The following is a 22658-nucleotide window of genomic DNA, read 5'->3' as shown; positions in this document are numbered from 1 at the left end:
GAAAACCAGGTCTGTTGTCACAACTAAGAATACCAAGGGCAGGCACAGAGCGTGAAGTCCAGCTGTGCACATGGATGGAGCCGATTTCTCAGAAGCTACGGCCTTGAAGCAGCAGGAGGATTTCCCTTATGAGGCAGGTTTCTCCCAAACTGAGCTATATGATGATTACAATTTTTCCTCAGAAAATGACATCCTGAATGTGTCAGGTCAAATGATTTCAATGGTAGAGGACCCTCAAGAAAAGGCCACACATGAAGAGACGTGCAGAAACGCAGACAGGGCCCTGACTTTGGATAAAATGACTGAAAATGCTGTCCAGAAAAAATATGATCATAAAGAGCAAAGATGCCCCCCAAATCTTCGTATCCCAGCTAGTAAAGGAAACTTTTCAAAGTCAAACCTTTCTGATATTTTACAGCCTCATCTTTCCAAAGAAGACTTTTTAAAAGGCCGAGGCATTCACTGTGAAACTCTCCCAGAGACCCCTAGGACTGACTGTCTTGACGAAGCCATTGTTAAAGATATTATTGTGCATTATGTTGAGAGATCGTGGCTAAAAGAGCCAACCTCGGAACTCACTGACACACTCAGCCCCCAAAAGGATGATGAAGGTGTCAGTGGGCCGAGCTGTTCGCCAACTGCGACAGGAAGAAACGCCTCTGAGTTAGAAAAGCCAGCGGCTGCTAAAGACAGCAGCCATCCCAAAAGTTCCAGCTTTTTAACTAAAACCAAGAGTCCAAGTGATAAATGGAAAGGCTGCCAAGTGCAAAAACTGCAGACAGAAAAAACAGGACCAGGCCACAGGTTCAAATATGACCAAGTCCATTACAGGTTCTCTGATCTCTCTAATGTTGCTCCCAAAGTGAAAATCCCTAAAATGAACATGACTGTCCAACCACTTCCAATAGACAAGCAAGTCAGCTTTTCTCCTGAACTGAGAGCTAGGTTAGCTCTTGTGCAAGATATCTTAGGGAGCATGTCTAGGTGGAACTGTGTTGAGGAAGGAGAACAGAAAAAGAAGACCATGGACCCTTCACAGCAGGTGGAGGTAAGTGAACTCGCCTCCAGGAAGCACAGACACGGGGCCCCACTTGTCTGTATCAGCTCTGGTCACTGGGAGGTGGTCAAAACCCAGTTCCGGTTAGGAGGTTCCAAGTTCTAGTTCTGACCGAGTACTGTGACCTCTCATAAGCCCAGTGGGTGCCCTAGTGAGAAGCAGCAGGGGCTGGACTGACATGTCATAGAATAAAATATAAACTCTTCAGCCAGGAATTTGAGTCCCCCCCCCCCTTTTTTTACTTTATCTTACCCTTTGAAACTGAGCCCCGCTCCCCCAGGAGCCACCCCGTTACCTGGCTGGTCCCCGCCCCCTCCTCAGGCCCTGCACACTCTGAACTCCTGCCTCACGGGGGAGACTCCACCTCTGCTCACCCAAAACCTGCTGGTTTGCATGGCCTTAATTCTCCGTGGGCCATGGGACTTTTCAGAAACCCCCAGCCACAGTCAGGCTCCTCTCCTCTGGCAGTGGGAGTCTCAAGTCAGGTGTCGGGTTTTTCTCTAGTCCTTTCAGGTTGGAGAACAGGACTCCATAGGCTCCATATCCATCAAATCAAGACATTCATGATATTCAGTCTAATGTGACCATGACTGTTTAGGTCTGGGCACTGGAATGTTTCTGAGCTTTGTGCATTGTGAATGACAGGCAGCCCCTCAAGGTGAATCACTCTGGAACTTAAACTCCTGTCCAGCCAGCCTGTGGTGAACCGAAAGGGACATGTCCTGGTAAAAATCACTATCTTGACACACATTTTGGAACTTAATGCAAACTATTCATATTCTCTAGAGCTTGGCTGCCATGAGTTTGGTGTTCACGAGAGCAACAGACTTGGTGACAAGACTACAGTGGTCCCTGCCCTCCTAGAGCTTGTGGTCTAGTTTTAGGAGAAATGCTTGCGTGTTCCACATACTAGCATCAGACATGATAGTAGACACCGCTAAGGGTACGCAGTGCTCACCACGTGCCTGAGACTAAGTACTTAACGTTTAATCCTCATAAGGACCCAGTGAGGTAGGTCCTGTTACTGTCCCCATTTTACTGGTGAGGAATTGAGGGTTCCAGTGCTAATTGTCCTGGGTCACCCAGCAGTTAAGGGTCAAAGGGTGATTCAGCCTTGGCATCAGGGTTCCAGCTGTTGACACAACCCCAGGCTGCCTCTGAGGACCAGAACCCATCAGGCTGTTCTGAATAATGGTGTCACTGGTCAGCATCAACAATGACACTTTGTTATCCTTTCATTATGCAGATAGAGCCTGAGACGAATACCCGCCAAGAACATCTCACAGGTACTAGTGTTTTTCAACCTCTTTCATTTAGATACACATTTTGAAATCATTTTTTTTTTTAATAGCAAATGGTGGCGGTTGCCACCGACTTCTGTTTTCAGGATTTATAAATCTGCAGTGAACTTGAGATGAACGGTAGCCGAAACTTATTCTTTCTTACATAGGAACAGAATCCGAGGCAAGCCTCTTTAAGTTGTCATCGACCCCTCAGAAAGACCCTTCTTTGAGTTCCTCTTACATCTTCCAGAAGATATCCCAAGGGGAAAATATGTGTCAGAAGTTAAAAGAACAGACCATTCGGCTGAAGACTAAAGTAATCCCTCTAAAGCTTATTATGAACAGTAGAAGTAACCAAATTCAAACATGAGACACCATGCCACTCATGAAACATTGAATTTTTTTCATTGCAGGTGCAGGAATTTTCCGAAAGCCTCGCACAGGACACTCCCTGCTATGAGCAAGACGAGAGGCTGGTAATAAATTGTCCAGTTTTTAAATCCTTCCTAGGGAATCTGACATGGGTAAATATGACGACTTCCTAGCACCATGTTTTTTCTGCACTGAGGGGAGTGGAAACGTTCTGGGGGAATGTTTTGCTGAAGATTACAGATAGCAATCTTGTCTTCATCTTTCCATAGCCCAATGGTCCCCAGAGGCCTGGCCTTGTGTCCTACATATATCACGCCCTTAGTAATTAATGCTAAATTGAACTGAATTAAGATCCTTGATAACATACTTCAAGCTTGTTATATGCTAACTATTTAGTACAGAATTGTGTTAACATTTAACTTACGCTATTTCCTCTTTTCCCTTCACCCCGTCTTCCCATCACACCACTCACCTTCCCAACATGCTAAGGCTCAGGTCTCATTGATTATTTGAGGTCAGGGCTTCATGTTACAGGGGCTAAAGAGACTAGAATTCTAATTCTGTACATGCTCAGCTCTCTCTCTTTCTCAGGGGATTTATTACTTATGGCTGATTTCTGTTTTTCTTCACCAGCCACCCCATAATGAATCTGAGACCAGGGAAGGTCCAAGAGACGAGCACACCAGCTGTTGTAAAGGGTTACAGAGCCCACCCAGAGCTGACAGGTCCCAAGGGTTGTAGTTTATAAGGACTGCCAATATCTGGAAACTCAAAATATAAAACTTTGAAAACTTAAAATTGATCTTGAAGCTGTGCTTTTCAGATAAAAATCTTTGGGTTTCACAGACAAAAACCAGCAGCCGAGAAGAGACTCATTCTGTCCGCTAGAGCAAGGCACTTTAGAAGGCTTCCTGAAAGTGACTTCTGTGCTGGGTATTGTAGGAGGAACCTGGATAAGCTTGGCAGAGCAGGGGGCCAAAGGGTGTTCCAGGAAAAGGAACTAGCAGGTGCAATGGCCCAGGGACAGGAGAGTGTGAGGAACTGCGTGGCACTGCAACCGACCAGATGGAGCTCAGGTGCACGTGGTGAAAGGACGGGGTGAGGAAGGCAGACGGGCTGCGTCGTGAAAGCCCTTACATCACGCTGAGGAGCTGAGACCTCAGCCTGAGGCCAAGTCACGGGAACACACTGAAGGGTTTAAAGTTAGGAGAAAGCGAGCACCATCAGGGCAAGACTGTAGGAACAGAGACTGGCTAGGAAGCCATATCCAGGGAACAGCTTATGAGGACCTGAAGCAAGGCTGGCAATGAGGATGAGAAGGGGACAAGTCTAAGGGTTTAAGGAAGTGGTGACAGATAGAAAGGGGTGAGTAAAGGAAGGGAGGAGGCTTGGATGAATTTCAGATTGGGCAACCAAGGTCAGGAATGAAAGCGGAGGATCCAGTTCCTAATGGGCGTGGGAGGCAGGCAGCAGGCAAGTTTGGTGTGGGACATTTTGAGCTCCCTGTAGGACATCCAATTGGAGAGGTCCAGTAGGCAATTAGAGCAATAGATCTGGACCTCAGAGGGCTTGTTTAGGCCAGAAATGAAAATTTGGGTATAGTTGTGGGTTGAAGCTATGGGGTATGAGATTGCCCAGGCAAACACACAGAGGAAGCAGTGAAGTCCAAGGTTAGAATCATGGGAACCAGAAACCAGAGGCCCACCAAGACGACCTATGAGGAGGGACTCAAAAGGTCAAGGCAGACCTGGAAGGGCCAGAGCTGCAGACACCAAGAGAAAAGAGGGTTTTAAGAAGTGGGGAGTGGGCCACACCATGATGTTCAAGGGAGGAAGGAAAGGAAGATATGCATTGGGCTTGGCAACCCAGAGGTCAGGAGGGACCTTGGCAAGCCCAGTTTCAACAAACTGGTGGGTCCAGGGAAGCCAGATTGCAGGAGTTAAAGAGTAGATAATCAAGGCAATCTCCAAAAACCCAGGCTTTCAGGAACTGCAAGAACATAGAATTTTAAAGGACCAAGCAAAGCACAGGGAACTGGTTCAAGGCACTAGCCTTCTGGGGCCTCGATGCAGGACGTTTCTTCTTGGTGTTAGAAGACATGTGGGGATTCGTGTTGGGATGGAAAGGAGAGGAAAGGTGACTCCTGATAGTGTCAGCCTTGGTCTGAGAATTCCAGGCCCCTTTGGTTTGGAATTGGGAGATGGCCAGACAGGACCAACAGTAACCTTCTCAGCATGAGCAGCACAACATAGTAGAAAGCATTTTGATTATGGAGCAGCCATCATCAGTTCTACATTTTGGTTGTATGACCTTAGACATGTAGCATGTCTTCCCATCTCAGAGTCGTTAGGAGAATTGCACAAGGAACATTTATAGCTAGGAAATTGTGTCCTGTCTTCTTCTGAGATATAACATGATTCAAAATCCAAGGTCCTAAATTACAACTTATAATTGGCTTTCTTCTCTCTTTCCTTTGAACACCTAATTCTTTCTCATGGCTTTAACATTTTTGTTACCAATTCCTCAGTTACTAGTCCTGACTTCTCATCTGTATCTCCAAATGTCTGTGTCTTCACTTGGATAGCCCACTCTCACTGAAAATTCCCCCTCGTCTAACACTGTAGAATTTGTTGATATTGATAACCTTCATTCAAAGTTGTTAGCCTTTCCAAATTTCTCATGCTAATCAGTGCTTTCACGTTCTGCCCATCTCTTAAGCTAGAGCCCTGAGCACTGTCTGTGAGATTTACAGAATCGGTTGGCGGCCTGGCAGGAACTAGGTGGCCTGCTCCAGTGGAGTAATCGTGGAGTGTTTAATAAGGCATCATTTAACAACAGTGTGGGCAAGGTTAAGGGAAACCAATGAGCAATGGAAAGCACGTCATGGAAACAATGGAGCAGAAGAGACTAGGAGAGTAGCTGTAGGAGTAGCTGATAAGCTCTGTGATTCTTGGTAGAGACACACTCAGTCCGCGACGATACAGGCAGGAGGAAATCAGGGAAACAAAGACCCCTACCTCACCCGTCTTCAGTTCCTCCCTCCTGTCAATGCCGTCCACGGAAGGTCAACCTCCTGGGTGGGCCACGAAGGATGGAGGATGGATGTAGGGGGAGAAATAGAAAACATCTACCATACTTGCCCTTTTCTATACCCAACAGCCAATGTGTTTCAAAACTTGCTTATTCATTTTTAATAATAAGAATTAATGATAACTACCCTCTATTGAGTATGTGATATGCTCCTGACACTGCATTAGCTCATTTAATTTTCACAATATGAGAAAATTGAAGTGTAGACTTCAAGTTCACTAAAATCACACAATTAGTAAGTGACAGTGTCTGAACTTAAACCCTGGTTTCATCTGATCTTTTGATCCCACCATGCAATATTCTTGCCCTTGGGAATCTCTCCCCAATTCATCCTTCCCTCTCCACTTTCATGAATACTGCCCAGTCCAGGCCCTCCTGAGCATCCTTCAAGCCTGACTTGAGTCTCACTTCTTCCATTGAGCCATAGCAAAGTGTACTCCGATCCACGCTCTCTTTTCCCAACTGGAATAAAGTCCCTGAGACCAGGAACTGTGCCTGTTAGAATTTTTGGATCTCTCAGACTTTCAGCCCAGGGCCAGACGTAGGCAGTGCTCAGGGAATGTTCAGTGACTGGGCTGCAGGGCTTAAGCCTCTAAACTTCAAAACAAGCCACTGACCCACACGGTTTACACATTCACCTGTGTGAGGCTGCATGTGGTGACATGGCGACGTCTGCAAAACCCATTTGAAGCTTGTGGCTAAACTTCCAGCTGTTTCTTCCCCATCTCACGCTCTAAGTGCCGCAGACTCAAACCCAAGTCCTCTAAACCCAGTTCCTATTTAAGATCTATGTGGCATCAGACATACTTCGTAGAGCTCCGATTTCCTCCTCTATAAAACAAGGATAATAAACTCTACTTTGCAGCAACTACAACCCTGATGCATAGATTAAATAAGATAATGAATGGGAACGTGCTCTAGAAGTGGAAAATCATTCTACAAATGTGCAGGATTATTAGTGTTGTGTTGAGGAAGTCCAGAGGCCTGTGAGGGGGTTCTGGGAGAGAATCAGAAAAAACTGAACCTCTCAGCTTTGTGCTATGAGGGTGGTGTGAATGTTGAGAGGGCTCCTGTCTGTATTTTAGATGTCAGACTCAGAAACAAGCAGTGGCCAGAAGGATGGTGGCTTTGTTTTGACACTGCTGCAGGGTTCACCCTCGTGGGTTCTGGGGAAAACAACTCCACGCACAGGGTTACATGTGACTGATTCCAGCGACTTCTCGGCTTCAGGTGCTGGAGAAACTGCAGGCACATCTGGAACTGCTGGAGCAGGAGTTTGTGGCCAACAAGGAGAAGCATCTGACTCTGGAGCAGCAGGTCCACAAGCATGAATCCCCAGCTGTCAATGACTTTGACCCAGAAAGGTCAGGTTTATACTGAGAGAGGTGGGAGGGTCCGAGAAGAGATCTCCTTCAGGTGGGATTCTGAGGTGGCTACTGGTTCAATGCTGGGAGAGCCACTGAAGGTCCAGATATGTCAAGGGTCAGTAAAAGCCACACCACCAATGAACAGCTGTCACCCCATGTGACAGATAGTAAAGAATTCCCACTATGGTAAGGTCCCATGATAGGTGATGACCCAGGTGGAGAGACAATTGCACTGCCATCTTGCATTTCATTGGATGTTATTATAATTGGTTCTGAGATCCAGAAGGGCCCAAGAAAACCCTAGAAAGGCTCTCCGTCTAGCCCCAGAGGGCGTTCACCTCTCCACACTCCTCTGGCCTCTCCTTCACTCCACTCTGCCTTTATTTCTCCTGCCTGGTTCTTCTCTCTCTCTTTCTCCCCTTCATCTATAGACAATTCCAAAGGGGCAGTGGGCACAAGAGGATGGGTCAGGTTGGTTAATGTTGGGGTGAGGGACCCACAAATCCTGATAGAGGGAAACGTTAAAACTTAAAGTCAAGTGATTCCTGAGTTAATCCACATTAGAACCTTGGATGCACGCTCACACTGAAGTTTCCAGCTGGCCGTTTTTATGGCACCATGATCGTCTCTCTTTCCAATCCAAATAGTTTTAAGACGTATTCCAGGAATCGAGGGTAGAATTGTTTCCATATAACTTCCTGCTATGAATTAAAAGAACCCATTTAGTGGGCTTAATATTTGTAAGGTCAGCTCTTTCTATTCACAGAACTTTAATACGAATCATCCTTCATGCCAAAATATTTTAATGGTTTATATTTTAGCACTTGCATCCTAAGGCACTTTCCCCAAAGCGCAGTTTTACTTTTTCAAAATGAATGAGCCCTCTGTCTACTGCTATTTCAATACTCAGTAATTAGACAGCAAGGATGGGGTTTTAATATTTATTTTCCCCCAAAGCTTTTTTAGGGGGGGAGGAGGCGTCCACATGCTTTCCCTATTTGTTTAAAAATGAACAGAGTAAGGATATTTATTTTCCAAGGAATCCCACTTGTTGGCAGGAGTTTTAAAGTCAGGCCTCTGTGCACATTAAGACCGAAGTTATGCAATCGATGCCTTATTTATATCCCAGTTACACCCACACTGTGCCTGGCCCCGGCATATACCAAGAGAGTTTCAGCTGCAATTATATCCCATATGCAGGAGCAGCTTTCAATGCTGGGGCAGGGAAAGACCCAGCCTCTCCCCAAACTCTGTGAAGCCACCTCAGAGCAGGCAAAGCTCCTCAGTCAAGGCTGGTCCTTTTGCTCTCACGTGGCAGAACCCCATGCAACCCTCGAGGTGCTGGTATGCTGAGAACCTTCTAAGTGTTGAAACCAAAGGCCATTGCAGGTAGCTTTCTGTAGGGGAGAGAATTCTGCAAAATCATTGACTAATCAATTTTGGAAGTCAACTGTTATGCTCTTACAAAAACCTTCTTCTTATTGCCTTTAAAAAGCAAGCTGCAAACGTAACTGCTTGGATTTCATGCATCTCATTTGTCAGAACGTTGTCTGGAAGTTGCCTGAGTCTTTCACACACCAACACCTGAAGCCAAGAAGCCAAGAAACGGGGTTCTACCTCCACCAAGCTCTGATACTATCGTCTTCTGCTTTACAGAAAAGATCAGATTCCCTCAAAAATATATTTTCTTCATTTCCAAACCTGCACATTTGCACATACATCCTTTGCTTCACTCACTCTCCAACCTCCTCGCCTCATCGCTTCCCACAACCTGCGACCTGCCTCATCATTTCTCTTCCTTTAAATTTTCAGTCCCTCCTTGCCCCCTTCTGCACTCTCTTCTGCCTGCCAGGGTAGAACACACTTCCCTGTATTTTATTTGGTTTCTCGTGCTTAGATCTTTGTCCCACCACTTACTGAATAGGCCAGTCTTTCACCACTGGTGGAAAAAGCCACTGTGATCATATATGAAATCGCCATGGGTATATGGGCCTGGTCCGCTCCATCCCACTGGTCCAGGTTTCTGTTCCTGTATCAACCACACAGTTATAAATTACTATAGTTTAGTAGAGATTCTGAAATGTTTCCTTCTTTTTCAAAAACGTTCCTTAGTTATTCTTGCACTCTCCTATTAAAACTCTGTAACTAGTGAACCAGATTTCCTTAAATTCCATTAGAATTTTGCTCAGGATCATTTGAATTTACAGATTAATTCGGGAAGAGTTAAAACTTTTGGGATGAGTATATCCGGCCCAGGGGCATGTTTTCTTCAAGTAGACTTTACCCAGTTTTTTGTTAAAGTTGAGACAATGAAAGTACAGAAAGATTACGGGTTTACCCAAGGATACACAGCTAATAAGTAACAAAACGAGAATCAGAGCTCGAGCCTTTGGAGACTAAACACAGGATGCTGTCAGGGCAGGTCTCCATCATGGGTCCTTTATGAAGACAGGCCACATTAATAACATAGAGCAACGCTCCGTTCAAGAGCTGCTGCTCCTAGCTAGAATGTTGACTGCATACCCACCCTACAAGATGCCTGTCCTTGTTTGTTTACTCAGAGAAGTGGAAGGTGGAATCTTCCAGTTGGAGATGCTACCTGAAGGTGTTGAAGGGAAGATGGATGAAGGCAAACACAGCTCAGCTGGCTCTCCTCCCGTGAGTCCTCCAGCCGTCCCGGGTGACCTGCCATCCGCATCCTCTCCACCCTCAGATGAGGTAATGCAGCAGACCAATTCCACGCCAGGAAACACGGTTCCTGTGCATTTATAGGATAGAATTCACCAAATCACAAAACTCTTAATAGTTCATGAAAATTTAACTTCCCAAAGTCCCATATTATTTACAATGCAACTAGCTTATAAAAACTAGAAGCTATTTCAAGTGCTGGCTTTTGAAATCTCTGATTAGTTTAGGCTGTAACAACACAGTGTAAGCTGACAAACTGCTGAAGAGCTTTTTTTCTGGGCGAGCAGTAACATTTCTGTGGGTCGTGCCGGGAAGAAATGATGTTTCCTCCTAACGGTCTGGTGCTCGCTCTTCTAGATAGAGCGACAAGCGGTGCAGGAACCAATTCCATGAATCCTCATCTGCGTTTTCTCTCTCCCAAGTTAACTTATTTTGGACTGTCCACAGAGGCAAGATTAGGAACTCCAATCCAGCACCACTGTCTTTCCACACTTTGTTTCTGTAGCCTCAACTATCAGAACATTTCAGAATGAAGTAAAATTCTGAGAAACTGAATCATCTGTCTCCCTGTGTGACCTTGTTGGGTTGCTTAAATTCTCTGGGCCTCCACTTACTCATCATTAAAATGGGGACAATGGGCCAGGATAGTGGGGAGGGATAAGGAGGCGTGGGAGAAGCAGCTGGCACAGTGAGCAATCAACAGATGCTTGTTTTTTTAAAATAAAAAACATGGAAACCCTCCCCAAAATGGACAAAAGATATGAACTAAAGAATCACAAGTAGGGAACACAACAAATAAGCACATAGGGAAACATTTACCTCCTTTACCGAAAGAGGAAACGCTAATTAATGCAGGTGCCACCCCCCCTTAGTAAGTTAACAAGAGCATTTTCAACTGATACTCTCTGATGCAGAGGAAGGTGTGGTCACTGAGTGGCCCACATTGTTGGTGGCTGTGTAATTCGCACTTTTGTGGAAAGCAATTTGGCAGTTAGTTCCTGTCATCACACAAACATGCTCACAACCTTTGACCCAGATGTTTCCTAAGGAAGTAATTCAAAGACACAGAAAGCTATCTGCACAATGCATTGTTTATACTGGTGAGAAAAGTATGTTTATTTTCTGTTCACCTAAAGGGTAAAACCATCGTAAGAAATACACGCTGGGTGGTGTCAGCCCTTTCAGGCCAGTGGTGTCATTCTTTTGTGTGTTAAACAATAATCTCCGCCTCCAGATAGTCCCTAAACCTTGTTTAATTCTTAGTTGACAGTATTGCTCTACCAGTGGTCAGATGGACAGATTTAAAATTATCTTCTACAATCTGTTCATCCTCTGGTGGAGCTTGGGGTAATGTGAAACCAAAGGATATGAAAAAGGAGAGAGTATCCTCTCACCTGGAAACTAGGTTTAAAATCTGCTTGGAGGAAAGAAGTCAGCTGTGCTGAAGGTTCTTTCTCTAAGCCCTGGGCCTACAGCACAGACCCCTCTAAGTGAGGCATCAGAACCTAGCAGCCCTGCAGTGGTGAGTTCAGCTGAGCCTGGCTGCTTGCTGGGCTGTGCTGTGTGAGCAGCCAGGGAATGAGTCACTTCCTCAGTCACAGCCACATCTGTGTGTGCTTTGTGGTGCAGGAGGACCCCCAAGACACCTCCGGAAGGCAGGAACGTGCAGGGACAACCAGTCGGAGCTGTGCCATCTGCCACCGGGTCCTCAAATGGTGAGGGTTTCTGGCTGCTAAACTCCCAGGGTGGGAGCCGGGCTTGGGATAATGACTCCAGTGAGAGTGGGCGTCAGCTCGCTGACTGGGTGCCAGAGCCACTGGCCCAGTTACAGAACCGCAGACCTCAGGGCTGGGCACATAGCCCAGCTTCCCTCCCAATTTATAAGTCCCTGTAGCTGTGGTTCTCTACTGGGGATGGCATCAAAGTCACCAGGGAGATTTTAAATCATGCACAGGCCTCAGTCCCACCTACACTGTCAGCCTTGCCAGGGGTGGAGCCCTGGGAGGAATTCTTGTTCTCAATCTCTCCGGGGTGATTCTGATGAGCCCCCTTGGTTAAGAATCATGGCTACAGCACACGGAGGGTGGCTTGTCCTGTAGGCTCCTTTAAACATTGCCCAGATGGACTATTGTTACACACCACTGTGCACTAGCTCCCCACCACTGCTCTCCCGGGATTAGTGAAATCTTCCCTGTTGGGTTCCCCCTTTGACCCCTGGTCCCACCAGAAATAAACCTTATCCCACATCTTGGGGCTTGCTTCTCCCCATTACTCAGCAAGAAATCGTCAAGGTAATAAGCTGTAAAATCAGATATAAAATCCTAAGGAGAAGTCCATGTTTTAGAAACACTCGTTGGAGCCTTCGTTAGCCCATGTGGATTCAGGATCATTTATTTGAAGCTGCTATCAGTTACTGAGAGGCACCATCTCCAAGGTCAGGGGCACCAAGGACTGGGGCCAAAGCACAGCTAATTTACCTTTGGAAGGTTACAGGTCAAGGAGGGAGGAGCTGTTTGGCAGCCACTATTACACCTACGTAATGGACACTAATAGAAGCAGATGAGCTCTGAAAGACTGAGGTTCCTGTTAGAAAGCACTCCCCCAACGGGAAGGGGCACTTGTCACAAGTTTCCACTGAGTTTCTGACCCCCCCAAGAAGACACAGCATAGTGTTTGTGCTGACATTCACCCAGTGACACTCACCCAATGTCATCTGGCAATGGCTTAAGACTTTAAACCAACACACCAGTCATCAGCCCTGACTCTAAATACAGGCGGCACTGATGTGCTTACTACGTTCTAGCCATCCCAGCACTACCATTTTTATTTATTGAATTAAAATCTAGATTCTGTATTTTTTTAAAGGTCTTACTAATAATAATAAAAATATTTTACATTTAAAAAACATTTTCATTAAACACTCGAGGTACTAAATGTTTCTCTTCCAAACTCCTAGTGTAGACCCTGGAGGGACCAATGTCCTAGACTAAACTTACTCTTCTATGATGGACAGATAGAGAGAAAAGTACAACTAAGTATAAAATCAGACCTAACGGTGACCTTCTGCTGGGGAGTGGTGAGATGGACATGATTTATAAATGGAAATCTTGGTCAATGACATAATCCCTGAGGAGTAACGTTTGCTCAGAGGGTTACTCTTTGCTCTTTTAGAAAATTAGGTCTCTCAGGTGGTTGTGTTCTTTATGAAGCTTGCTGATGGACATGTTTGCAGGGTATTTGCAGGGTGGTGTGTGTGTGTGTGTATGTATATATATATATATATATATATATATATGCACACAAATGCTACATGTAAATACTTATCCCTTTGTGTTGTTTCTGCAACAGAACTTTGGATGTAAGCCACTAAAACTGTCTTCTCAAGCAGCTTGCCCTCAGTTGTTATGTTTGGCAGATTTCAGCACACAGAGACGTTTCAAAGAGGCAGAAAAAGAAAGTTGTGCTGGATGGAACTCACTTGAGAGCGAGCCAAGTTTCCCACGTTGGAGAGCAGATGTTCAAGGGCCCCAGGGGAGGAGGGTGGAGACAGAAAATGAGGTGTGAGGAAATGTGACTCAGGAGGAGGGAAAGGCCTGGCTTCTCAGCCCCAACCCCACAAACCCAGGCAGAGCGAGACCTGTATGCATTTGCTCAGCAGCGCTCCAGGCTCACACCCCTCCCTTCTCTGGGATCAGTCTCATCCTGCCTCCCCGGCTTGGTCCAGGATACCATGGGCATGGTGCCCTCCCCACTAGGAATGAGGAACTTCCCCCAGGGGCTATTGCTGTACCCCACGGGCTGAGCAAGTGCTTTAAGAGTTGTTATTAGGATTTCTTTGGGGAGTCAGAATTTCGGTGGAGGTGGTAGGCTGAAGCAACAGACAGGTCAGAGGAAGCGGCTGGTAAATGACAATTGTAAGGCATCTTTCTGATGCCCCCTGGTGGCCTCGACAGATAAAGTTAAGCCCAGATGCCCCCTAGCCTCTAGCCCCGTAAACACGGGACAAAATCCACTTTGTGGACTAGGGATTCCTTCCATTTGTACTTATAGAGTAGAAGCCATGTGACCCATACTGACATACAGCATGGCTTCTAATAAGAACTGATTCTGAAACATGAATATTAAAGAAACTCCAAATGTTATTCCAAACTCAAATTTCTATAGTGCATATGTATGTGTGATGATTAGATATTATCCTCTGGGGAACAAAACAGATTTACTTTTAATGTTTGGTAACTATGTTCTTATCTGGCCAAATTGTGCAGGGTAGCACTTCTCATGGGGAAGCTCAAACAGGCAGGCAGAGGGTCCCCTGGGTGCAGGACAACATGCCACTGCTATATCATCCAGGCTCTGACGTAGGAAACTCGGCGCTTCAGCTTTACCAACACTCACTGTTAGAAGTCTACTGAAGATTTACGGAATCTAATGCACCTGTTTTAGGAAGCAAACTGTGGAGATGAAAGGCCCCCGGAGGATCAACTGTGGAAGGCTCCCCACTGCCCTTCAAGAACAGGCACGGCACCCAGATTCACTTCTCAGTAAGTTGAGGGACCTGAAGCTGTCTGTGTGTGCTCGGTCTTCAGGGTCCCTATCTGTGGGGCCTGCTCATGGTGGGTGCCAGCTTGCCACCTGCCACTCCAAATAGCATTGCCTAGGCTGAGGTGTTGCATGCTTTTTTTTTTTTCAAACTGTAAAGAATTAAAAACTAAACAATTTAACTAAGATGTGGTCAAGTAAGGTGAAAGTGCCAACACCTGTCTCTGGTGGCGTCGCAGGCCTGCATGCACTCAGGTGTGTGCCATCACCCTTCCAGCGGGATCCACAATGTGCTCCTATAAGCTTCCCCGCCATATGAGAGCTGCTACCAACTTGTCCATACACATGTCAGGGAAGCAAAGAAAGAGCTGAGAAGAGACCCAGAGAGCATAGTGCATGGAATCCAATGATTTTCAGTCATAGGAGCCTTTCTCCAAGATAATGTAAGCAGAGAAACATCCCCTGGCAGAACTGCCCTGGGTGGGGAAGAGGTGGGGCTGAGGCGTGTCTGCTCAGGCAGCTGCTGAGCATGAAAATCACCCGTTTATATCTGAGGAACCCAGGGCCAGAGAGCTAACAAGGACTATGTTCAGAGAGCCTACATTTGTTCATAGAGCCTGTTAGCCAAGAGCCTTTCCCCAACTCACTGTTCTACGTCACATTCAGTTCTATTTCTTCTCTGTAATAATGACAGGTTTCACTGATTGAACACTTACTATACCAGATGCTGTAAGAGTAGAGCTTTTCCACGTGTGGTCAGAAGGCCTCTGGGAGTCCCTGAGACCCTTACAGGGGACCACAAGGTCCTGTCTTTTCTAGCTATATATAGGGTGTCCCCCCCAAAATGTATACACTTTAACAGCTGAAAGCTCAATATTGAAAATGAAATATATTTTAATAAGCACTGCCTTTATAATTATTCAAAGTGTATGTATACATTTCTGGGAGGACACCCTATATCTGTGCAAGGCCAATATTACCACAGATTGAACAGAGATGCAGCTATGGAATCCAGCTGCCTTCTATTAAGCCAGATGTTCAAGATACTTGCCAAGACATAAGACATGCAACTCTTCTAATTTTTTTATTTTCAGAAAGTTAGTTTTTGTTTAAAAAATGTTTTGTTAATATGAAATGGATTGTCACTTTTAAATGATATAATAAGTAAAATATTTTTAAACACCTCAATTAAAAACCCAGGACTGACCATTCAGTCTTGGAAAGATCTGAGTGATTCTGTACAAGCAAAAATGATGTAAAATTTATGTATAGATATTTCTTTACCCCTCCCTCTTCAGCTGACTGAAAGGAGCTCTTCTCCAACATGGGGAGATTTCACCACAGGTATATAAAAGGACATATAAATTTTATATAGAGAACAGATGTTCTCTAGGGTCCTCAATTTTATGAGTGTAAAAGGGTTCTGAAATCAGAAGTTTGAGAACTGTTGACATAGTGTATGTAATTTAACTGTCACAAAACCCCTGTAAGGTAGGAATCATAACCTTTAGAAATAAGGAAGTGAAGGCTCCAGAGAATTAAGTAACTTGCCAGGGTCAAAGAGGTGGTATAGCAGTTATCTGCTCGGTAACAAAGGATCCCAAAACTTAATGGCTCAAAACATTTACTATCCAGTTTCTCTGGGTCAGGAATTTGGGAGCAGCTTACCTGGGTAGTTTGGGCTTGGCATCTCTCACGAGGCTGCAGTCAAGGTGGTGGCCAGCATTGATGTCATCTGAAGCCTTGACCGGGGCTGAGAATCTGTTTCCAAGATAGCCACTCACACGGCCATTGGCTGCTTATGTCATTAAGACATGGTAGCCAGCTTCCCCCAAAGCAAGTGATCCAAGAGAATGAGACTGGACACGTCAACATCCTTTATGACCTGGTTTTGGGAGTTATACACTATCACTGCCACTTCATTCTCTGTTTAAAGCGAGTCACTAAATCCAGCCCACCTACTGAACATGTCAGAGACTATGTGGACCTATGTCCAACCATCCAACTAAGAGGCAGAGCCAGGCCTCAAATTCAGGCCTGTTGGAATCTCTCTCTCCTTTTAAAATTTACCTTTATAGCTGAAAGTATTACAGATGTTCCCCTTTCCCCCCCATTGATCCTCTCCACCCTACACAAGCCAGCCCCCACCAGGCCTTCACCACACTACTGTCTGTGTCCATGGGTTATGCATATATGCATATAAGTTCTTTGGTTAATCTTTCCCTCCCCATCCTCCACGCCCCCCGCCTGCCTTCCACCTGAATCTCTTGCTCTTTTCACTGTGCAACACAACCTTCCCAGGTAAGTCCCTGTCCTCTATTTGTAATTTCCTTGTGTTCAGGATCCAGAAGGCATTCAATAACTATGGACTGAGTGAGATTTAGGGAAGAAAGAAACCCTTCTAGAGCTCCTTCCATTTGTGACTTATACTTCGACATATAAAGTTAGAAATGAGTGTACTCATGGATGCAGCGAGGCTGGTAGCATTGGCAGAGGCTTGCTCCCCTGGCTTCTCCTCTCCTGGAGCTGAGACGCTGCTTGGACAACCAAGCCTGCCATGCTCATCTGCGTGGCCCAGGCTCCCACATTCTGGCCTCACCTGGAGAGTTCCACTGCCCACAGACTGCCGAATAATTTCTAGACCTGCACCAGACACACATTCTCCCCACCACTAGCCTCTCCCCATCTCATAGCACTGATGAGGGCAAAGCTATAATTCAGGTTCCCACATGGGTTCATGAACTGACGTGGGAGGAAACCATCTTTCCAATGGCCTGGGTGACAAAACACGAGCTCAAGGCCATAGCAAGGGCTGAGAAGAGAATGTGGATCTACTGGGGCAAATTTGGAAAAGTGACTCCAAATGCAAGATTGTCTGATAATTCAGAGGGCCAAATTCTCACAGATCCACCTATTCTGCAGACTTTTACTAAGCACCCACAGGTGCAAGGCAAATCAAGGCTTTCTTATCAGAACTGTTACTTATCGGAACATCTGTGTCAGAAAGGGATCACAAATGTCACTCCAGGCTGGCAACTCCCCTGGGTAACACAGATGGGGAGTTAAACACTGTGGTGTCCAATGCGGACCTTGCACAGTTATATCTTTGCTCACCACACCACATTTTATGAGTGTAATTAAGAAACTCACACTTCTTTTGTGTGACTTGGGTTTTTTCAGGTCCCGATACAGGACTCAGCTGCTCTTCTGCTGCTGGCATTGGGCTGCAGAGCAAGATATGTGAGACCTGCGGCACTAAGGTTCCTAACTCCCCAAGAGGCTGCCATAAAGAACCACTTAAAGGTCAGGGTGACAGGGAGGCCTCAAAAGAAGGCAGCAGTGGGGACAGCAATGGTCCCAGGCAATGAGTCATATTTTTAATCTTTCCTTGTTAGAATTTCATTACAGATACAACACCCCGGGACAGACTTACTTAAATCATAGCGAAGGAATTACCTTTGTCCAGCTCTTTTTAAATGAAAATAATTCTTCCCCTTGTAAGTACATCTCTGCATGATCCCACCTTTGTAAACAACTGAGTCTCTCTCCCGGGCCTAGGAGACCCACATCACCCCGGCCACTCCTTCCACTCAGGGGGGGCCCTGCCCTTTCCAGTCTGCTACCCAGGTGTCCAGCCTGACATCTGGATGGCAGAGGCTAGGCGGAGCTGGGAGATATGAAATCCTAGCAGTAAAGGACTTTGAAAGTTATTAAGTGCTATACCAGTGCAATCTGGTAACAAATCATAAATATTTGCTGAGCAATGATCAATCAAGTAATTGCCACTGCTATTACTCAGGAGTGGCAAAAGCTTTAAACAGGTCCCCATTAACAAGTCAGCGTGTAAAGAAATAGGCTATTTTTGCACTCCTTAAACATCGTTGCTCAATGCAAAATTTTGCTTAGGAAAAAATTAAAATCTCACAAACATTTGTTTATAAAGATAAGACACAGCTCCTCCCTCCCCAGAAGTTTACAATCTATTGCGAGAAAGGAAAAGTTCATGGCAGAATGTGGTAAGTGCTAAGAGTAGTTGGAGTATGCTAAGAGAACAGAGGAGGGAAGGAAATGCTCCGTTTTGCCTCTGGACAGCCTTGCCTGGCTCTCCAACACCTTTTCCTCAAGGGTGAAGTCCTACCTTCAGAGCTTTCTCTCCCTCTCTGGGGACAGGGCAGGGAAAATGTTTCTTACCTTTCACAGCTGCCCATGGTTAAGGCTAAAGGATGTCATTGACCCGACTGGCCTCAGTTGCCAAATCCTCCAGTTGGATGGATTATCAAGGTGACAGTCAATGACTCTGCAGAAGCAACATGGCAGCTTTCTTTACTATTCCTTGGTCTTTGGGTCCATAGCTCATGAGACCTGTTATTCCAATATCCGGATGAGGCAAGTAGCTGAGTCAAGTGAAATGTGATCTTGAACTCCATCTGTAAACGTATAGTGGCCAAGAGGGTAGAAGTCACGGAGGCATTATTTGCTCAGTGTTAAAAAAGAACCTTCCAGAAACTGCAGCGAACAGAAAATGGTGTGGGCTGTCGTGGGAGGTCGTGAACCCCTCTGTACACTGGTAGGCAGGAGATCTGGAAGGAGAAAGGGGAGGAGAGAGGACTAGGGGTGACTTTAACACATGTATCTTCTCTGTTTAGTCTGTTTTCTAGAATTGTCTTAGTGATTTACTTGTTAGTTTCTGACTCCTAGAACCCTTGCTCCTAAAGTTGGAGGGGAATTCAGGAATCCAATTGGGTCAACCTCTGAGAAGAGATTATTCCTCCATTTTCAGATGAAGGAGTTGAGCCCAGAAAAGTTAGACAACATGCCCAGGTCTCCACAGCTAGTGCCCAGGGAATCTAGACTCCTGGTCTCCTGTCTGCTAATAAAACTTTTTTTTTTTTTTTTTTAATGTATCTTTATTGATTTCAGAGAGAGGAAGAGAGAGGGGGAGAGAGAAACATCAATGATGAGAGAGTCATTGATCGGCTGCCTCCTGCACGCCCCCTGCTGGGGATTGAGCCCAAACCCCGAGCATGTGCCCTGACCAGGAATCAAACCAGAATCTCCTGGATCACAGACCAATGTTCAACCTCTGAGCCATGCCAGCCAGGCAATAAAACTACTTTTAAAAATTGAATTTCTTTTCCTGAATTCTTTGACTTCAGAATACTCAACAGAAAGTTCCTTGCACTCTAGCTTCTCCAGTTTTCTTATTTATTAAATTTTAATTAAATACCTCATTCACACATTAAAGTTCAGGAATTGATACCCACATACCCACCATTTGGGGATTATTTCTGATGCTCTGAATTTAATCACAGCTAACATTTTTCAGCTTGTTCAAAACCAAACTGGATCTATTCCCAGAGAGCAAATTCAAAATCCTCTCAAGATGAGCATGAGCCCATACCAGGAAAGTAAGTATTCTTTTATTAGTAGTAATGATAACAAAAATGGCTACCCACTGGTTGGGTGCATACTGTGTGCTTAGTGCATTAAATTACCTGCCCAAGATCATCTAGATCTTAAGTGTAGAGACAGGATTCAAACCCAAGTCTGGCTAGGCCTTCAATCATTCGTTTATTCACTAGTTGTATGTACCAAAGAAATAATGCTTAGTGGAAGGAATCTCAAGCCAGGGGAAGATATGAGGATGGCTCCACGGCCCACTTGTCAAGCAAGGTTTTGTGGCACTCCTTGGGGCCACCACTCAGGGTTGTGCAAGGCGTAACTCCAGGCAGTGCCCTTCACGCAGACTTAGTAAAATAAACTGTTTGAGTACGCAGGGCATGACCTGAACTGCACAGTGGCCCTGGACCCCTCCCTCACCCAAGGCAGACTCAGGACCATCACTGAGACTCAGTGCCATGGGAAGGGAGCCTGGTTACTTAGAGGGGCTGCTTTTATTTCTCTACTGCTGCTGCCTCCTTTCTGTGTCAGTTCTCACTGGCATTGGAATGAGCTCAACCCCAAGTGTCTACATTGGTCAGATTGGTATGTACCTGTTTCATAAACGTGGAGGGTAGAGGGTTGACCCCAAAACAATGAAAACGGAATAAAAACCTCTTTGGAGTTTTGCCTCTTTCTGTGCCAACAGAAAAGGAGACGAGTTCTGGGAGGAAATCCCCTTTGTGGTCATGGGAACCACCTTTTTCTGCAGCTTAGCTGTGGTCAGCCACCAGGGCACTGTGAGAGCTGCAGCAGGCAGAGGGGGCCTGACTCCACCACAGTACTCACAGGGCCCATTGCGCCAGAGCTGAGCGTGGTGCCTCACATGAGTGTCGGTGTGCTTTTCCTTTCCAGAAAAAACCTTAAGGCTCCCATGACCTCCCATTCAGACCTGGCTGCATCCTCAGCCCATTTCCACTCCTGCAGGATTTCTGGAAGCAAATCCCTAAGCAACATTAGCAGTGTTGAAGAAACAAAATCTGAGGTAAGGACTCAGAAAAACATTCTAGAATCCTTGCAGCTTGTAAGCTTGGGCTTGCTGACCACAAAACTGATGGCTTTTAAATTATTACAGTATGGAGCATCCAAAAATGCTCTGCTAAAACATAAAGACACAAGGCCTGAGCAGCCACGTGGTGTGTTACTCTTAAACTGGTTCCAAGGGGAACTTCCTGGAGAACGTGTTTGGTGGGCGGTGCCTCAGCTACAGGATCCCCTGGCTGTTCACAAGTCTGTTCCAGTGACAATGGGGTTAGAGCTGCCAGCCACATCCTATTTTCGAATCAGTAACTCGAATCCCAGGCCACTTTCAAGTGCTTCAACATGCATGCGCTGTATCCCTGCCCTCTCAGTGGTTATGTCCCTAAGTTAATCCCCTTCAGCGGCCCCCAAGAGCTTTTCTTCTTTCTCAGATCCCTTTCTCTACAGTGGGGAAATGGCCCAGCAGGTTGCCAACCTCACCCTCTGATTCATGTTTATTAGTCACAGGTCGGTCTTTTTTATGTCCCTTGCCCTAAAAAATATCTTCCATCTCTGACTGGTTTCCTAGGAAACCAACCTTCAGAAACAGAAACAGAAACAGACCAGGTGGAAAAAACAGAAACAGACTGGGTGGAAAAAGAGCACTCCAAATTCTACCTCGTAGTGTTTGATGAGAGAACCAACTGACAGGAACAGTGGCAAATTTATGTAACTAAAATGTGCGCATTTCTCCCTTGTAGGGTTTAAACTCGTCTCTGGACCATGCCCTAAGAACAGCAATAGTTTTGAAAGAAACTACTGATCAAATGATCAGAACTATTGCAGAAGACCTCGCCAAACTACAGAGACGGAGGAATCAACTGAAATACTAGTCTGACGCAAGGCAACTGAGAACTTAAAAAAAAAAGGCAAAGAAAACTTAATCTTCCCTCTAAAATGTGTTACTTATTACACAATTTAGGAGGATGAGTTTCTAGAGAAAATGCCAATATCATAAGAAATGGGGACCACAAAGTACTTAAATGAGAAAAAAGGGACCTCTGATTCTTAAAATCAAATCAATAAGTATTTCTTTTACTTTTTTTTTTTAAAAAAATATATCTTTATTGATTTTAGAGAGAGGAAAGGAGAAGGAGAGAGAGAGATAGAAACATCAATGATGAGAGAGTCATTGATTGGCTGCCTAGCCTGCAACTGGGCATGTGCCCTGACTGGGAATTGAACCCCGATTGCCTGGATTTTAGGTCGATGCTCAACCAGCCGGGCAACAAGTATTTATTTTAAAAGAAATGTTATTCCTTTTAAAAGGAAGCAAAACAATATACATTTATAGTTATTAGCATGGCAAAAAAAAAAATTAGTTTTGAAAACCCAGTGTCAATGAGGCTGGGGGAGACAGGTTCTCAGACACTGCTGGTGGAAGTATAAATTGGTGCAAATTCTACCAAATTTTACATGCACCTGACCTGGAGCAATCCCACCACTAGCTGTTTACCTCACAGGTGACACAGGCCATGGTACGTGAGGGGGGATGGCCATGCAGCCCAGATGGGAACAGCCCCAACTGGAACTAACCTAAAACCCTATGTGGCCATTAGTAAACAAAGACAGTCATACAACTAATACTCTGCAGCTGCTGAAAAGAATGAGGGAGGTCGATCAGCAAGACTGAAAAAATGGCACGATGCCTGATAATACCCATGTGTGATCTTTTGTGTATGTTTTCAAGGGGAAGACACACTTTCTGGAAAGTACACAAAAACACTGAGTGGACCCTTAGGGAGTAGAACAGGGAGTTTTATGGGGAAGTGGAGTATCTTTACTTTCTGTACTGTATAAAAT

The 22658-nt window shown here is 45.4% G+C and overlaps 1 protein-coding gene across 1 annotated transcript; it reads left to right on the top strand.

Annotated features, from left to right (window-relative positions):
- The first annotated feature begins 70 nt into the window (after positions 1–70).
- AKNAD1 (AKNA domain containing 1) lies at positions 71–21772 on the top strand. Its single transcript, XM_087828147.1, has 13 exons — positions 71–1048; positions 2304–2343; positions 2508–2656; positions 2754–2816; positions 7033–7166; positions 9731–9887; positions 11487–11572; positions 14301–14398; positions 17577–17699; positions 17792–17893; positions 19723–19804; positions 20691–20820; positions 21557–21772. Exons 1-13 carry the CDS (start codon positions 71–73, stop codon positions 21686–21688), a joined length of 2274 nt encoding a protein of 757 aa, XP_087684273.1. The 3' UTR covers positions 21689–21772.
- Positions 21773–22658: the final 886 nt, after the last annotated feature.

Source organism: Miniopterus natalensis, chromosome 19 (genome assembly GCF_054644295.1).
Source record: "Miniopterus natalensis isolate mMinNat1 chromosome 19, mMinNat1.hap1, whole genome shotgun sequence".
Lineage (NCBI taxonomy): Eukaryota > Metazoa > Chordata > Mammalia > Chiroptera > Miniopteridae > Miniopterus > Miniopterus natalensis.
The sequence above is the reverse complement of the archived record's forward strand: the minus strand, read 5'-3'. Positions and strand labels throughout refer to the sequence as shown.

Excerpts from the sequence above, each read along its gene's own strand:
- AKNAD1 (XM_087828147.1), top strand. The coding sequence starts at position 71 with ATGGATGGAGCCGATTTCTCAGAAGCTACGGCCTTGAAGCAGCAGGAG. Across the intron at positions 1,049-2,303 it reads ACCCTTCACAGCAGGTGGAG|ATAGAGCCTGAGACGAATAC; the intron begins GTAAGTGAACTC and ends TTCATTATGCAG. Across the intron at positions 7,167-9,730 it reads AATGACTTTGACCCAGAAAG|AGAAGTGGAAGGTGGAATCT; the intron begins GTCAGGTTTATA and ends TTGTTTACTCAG.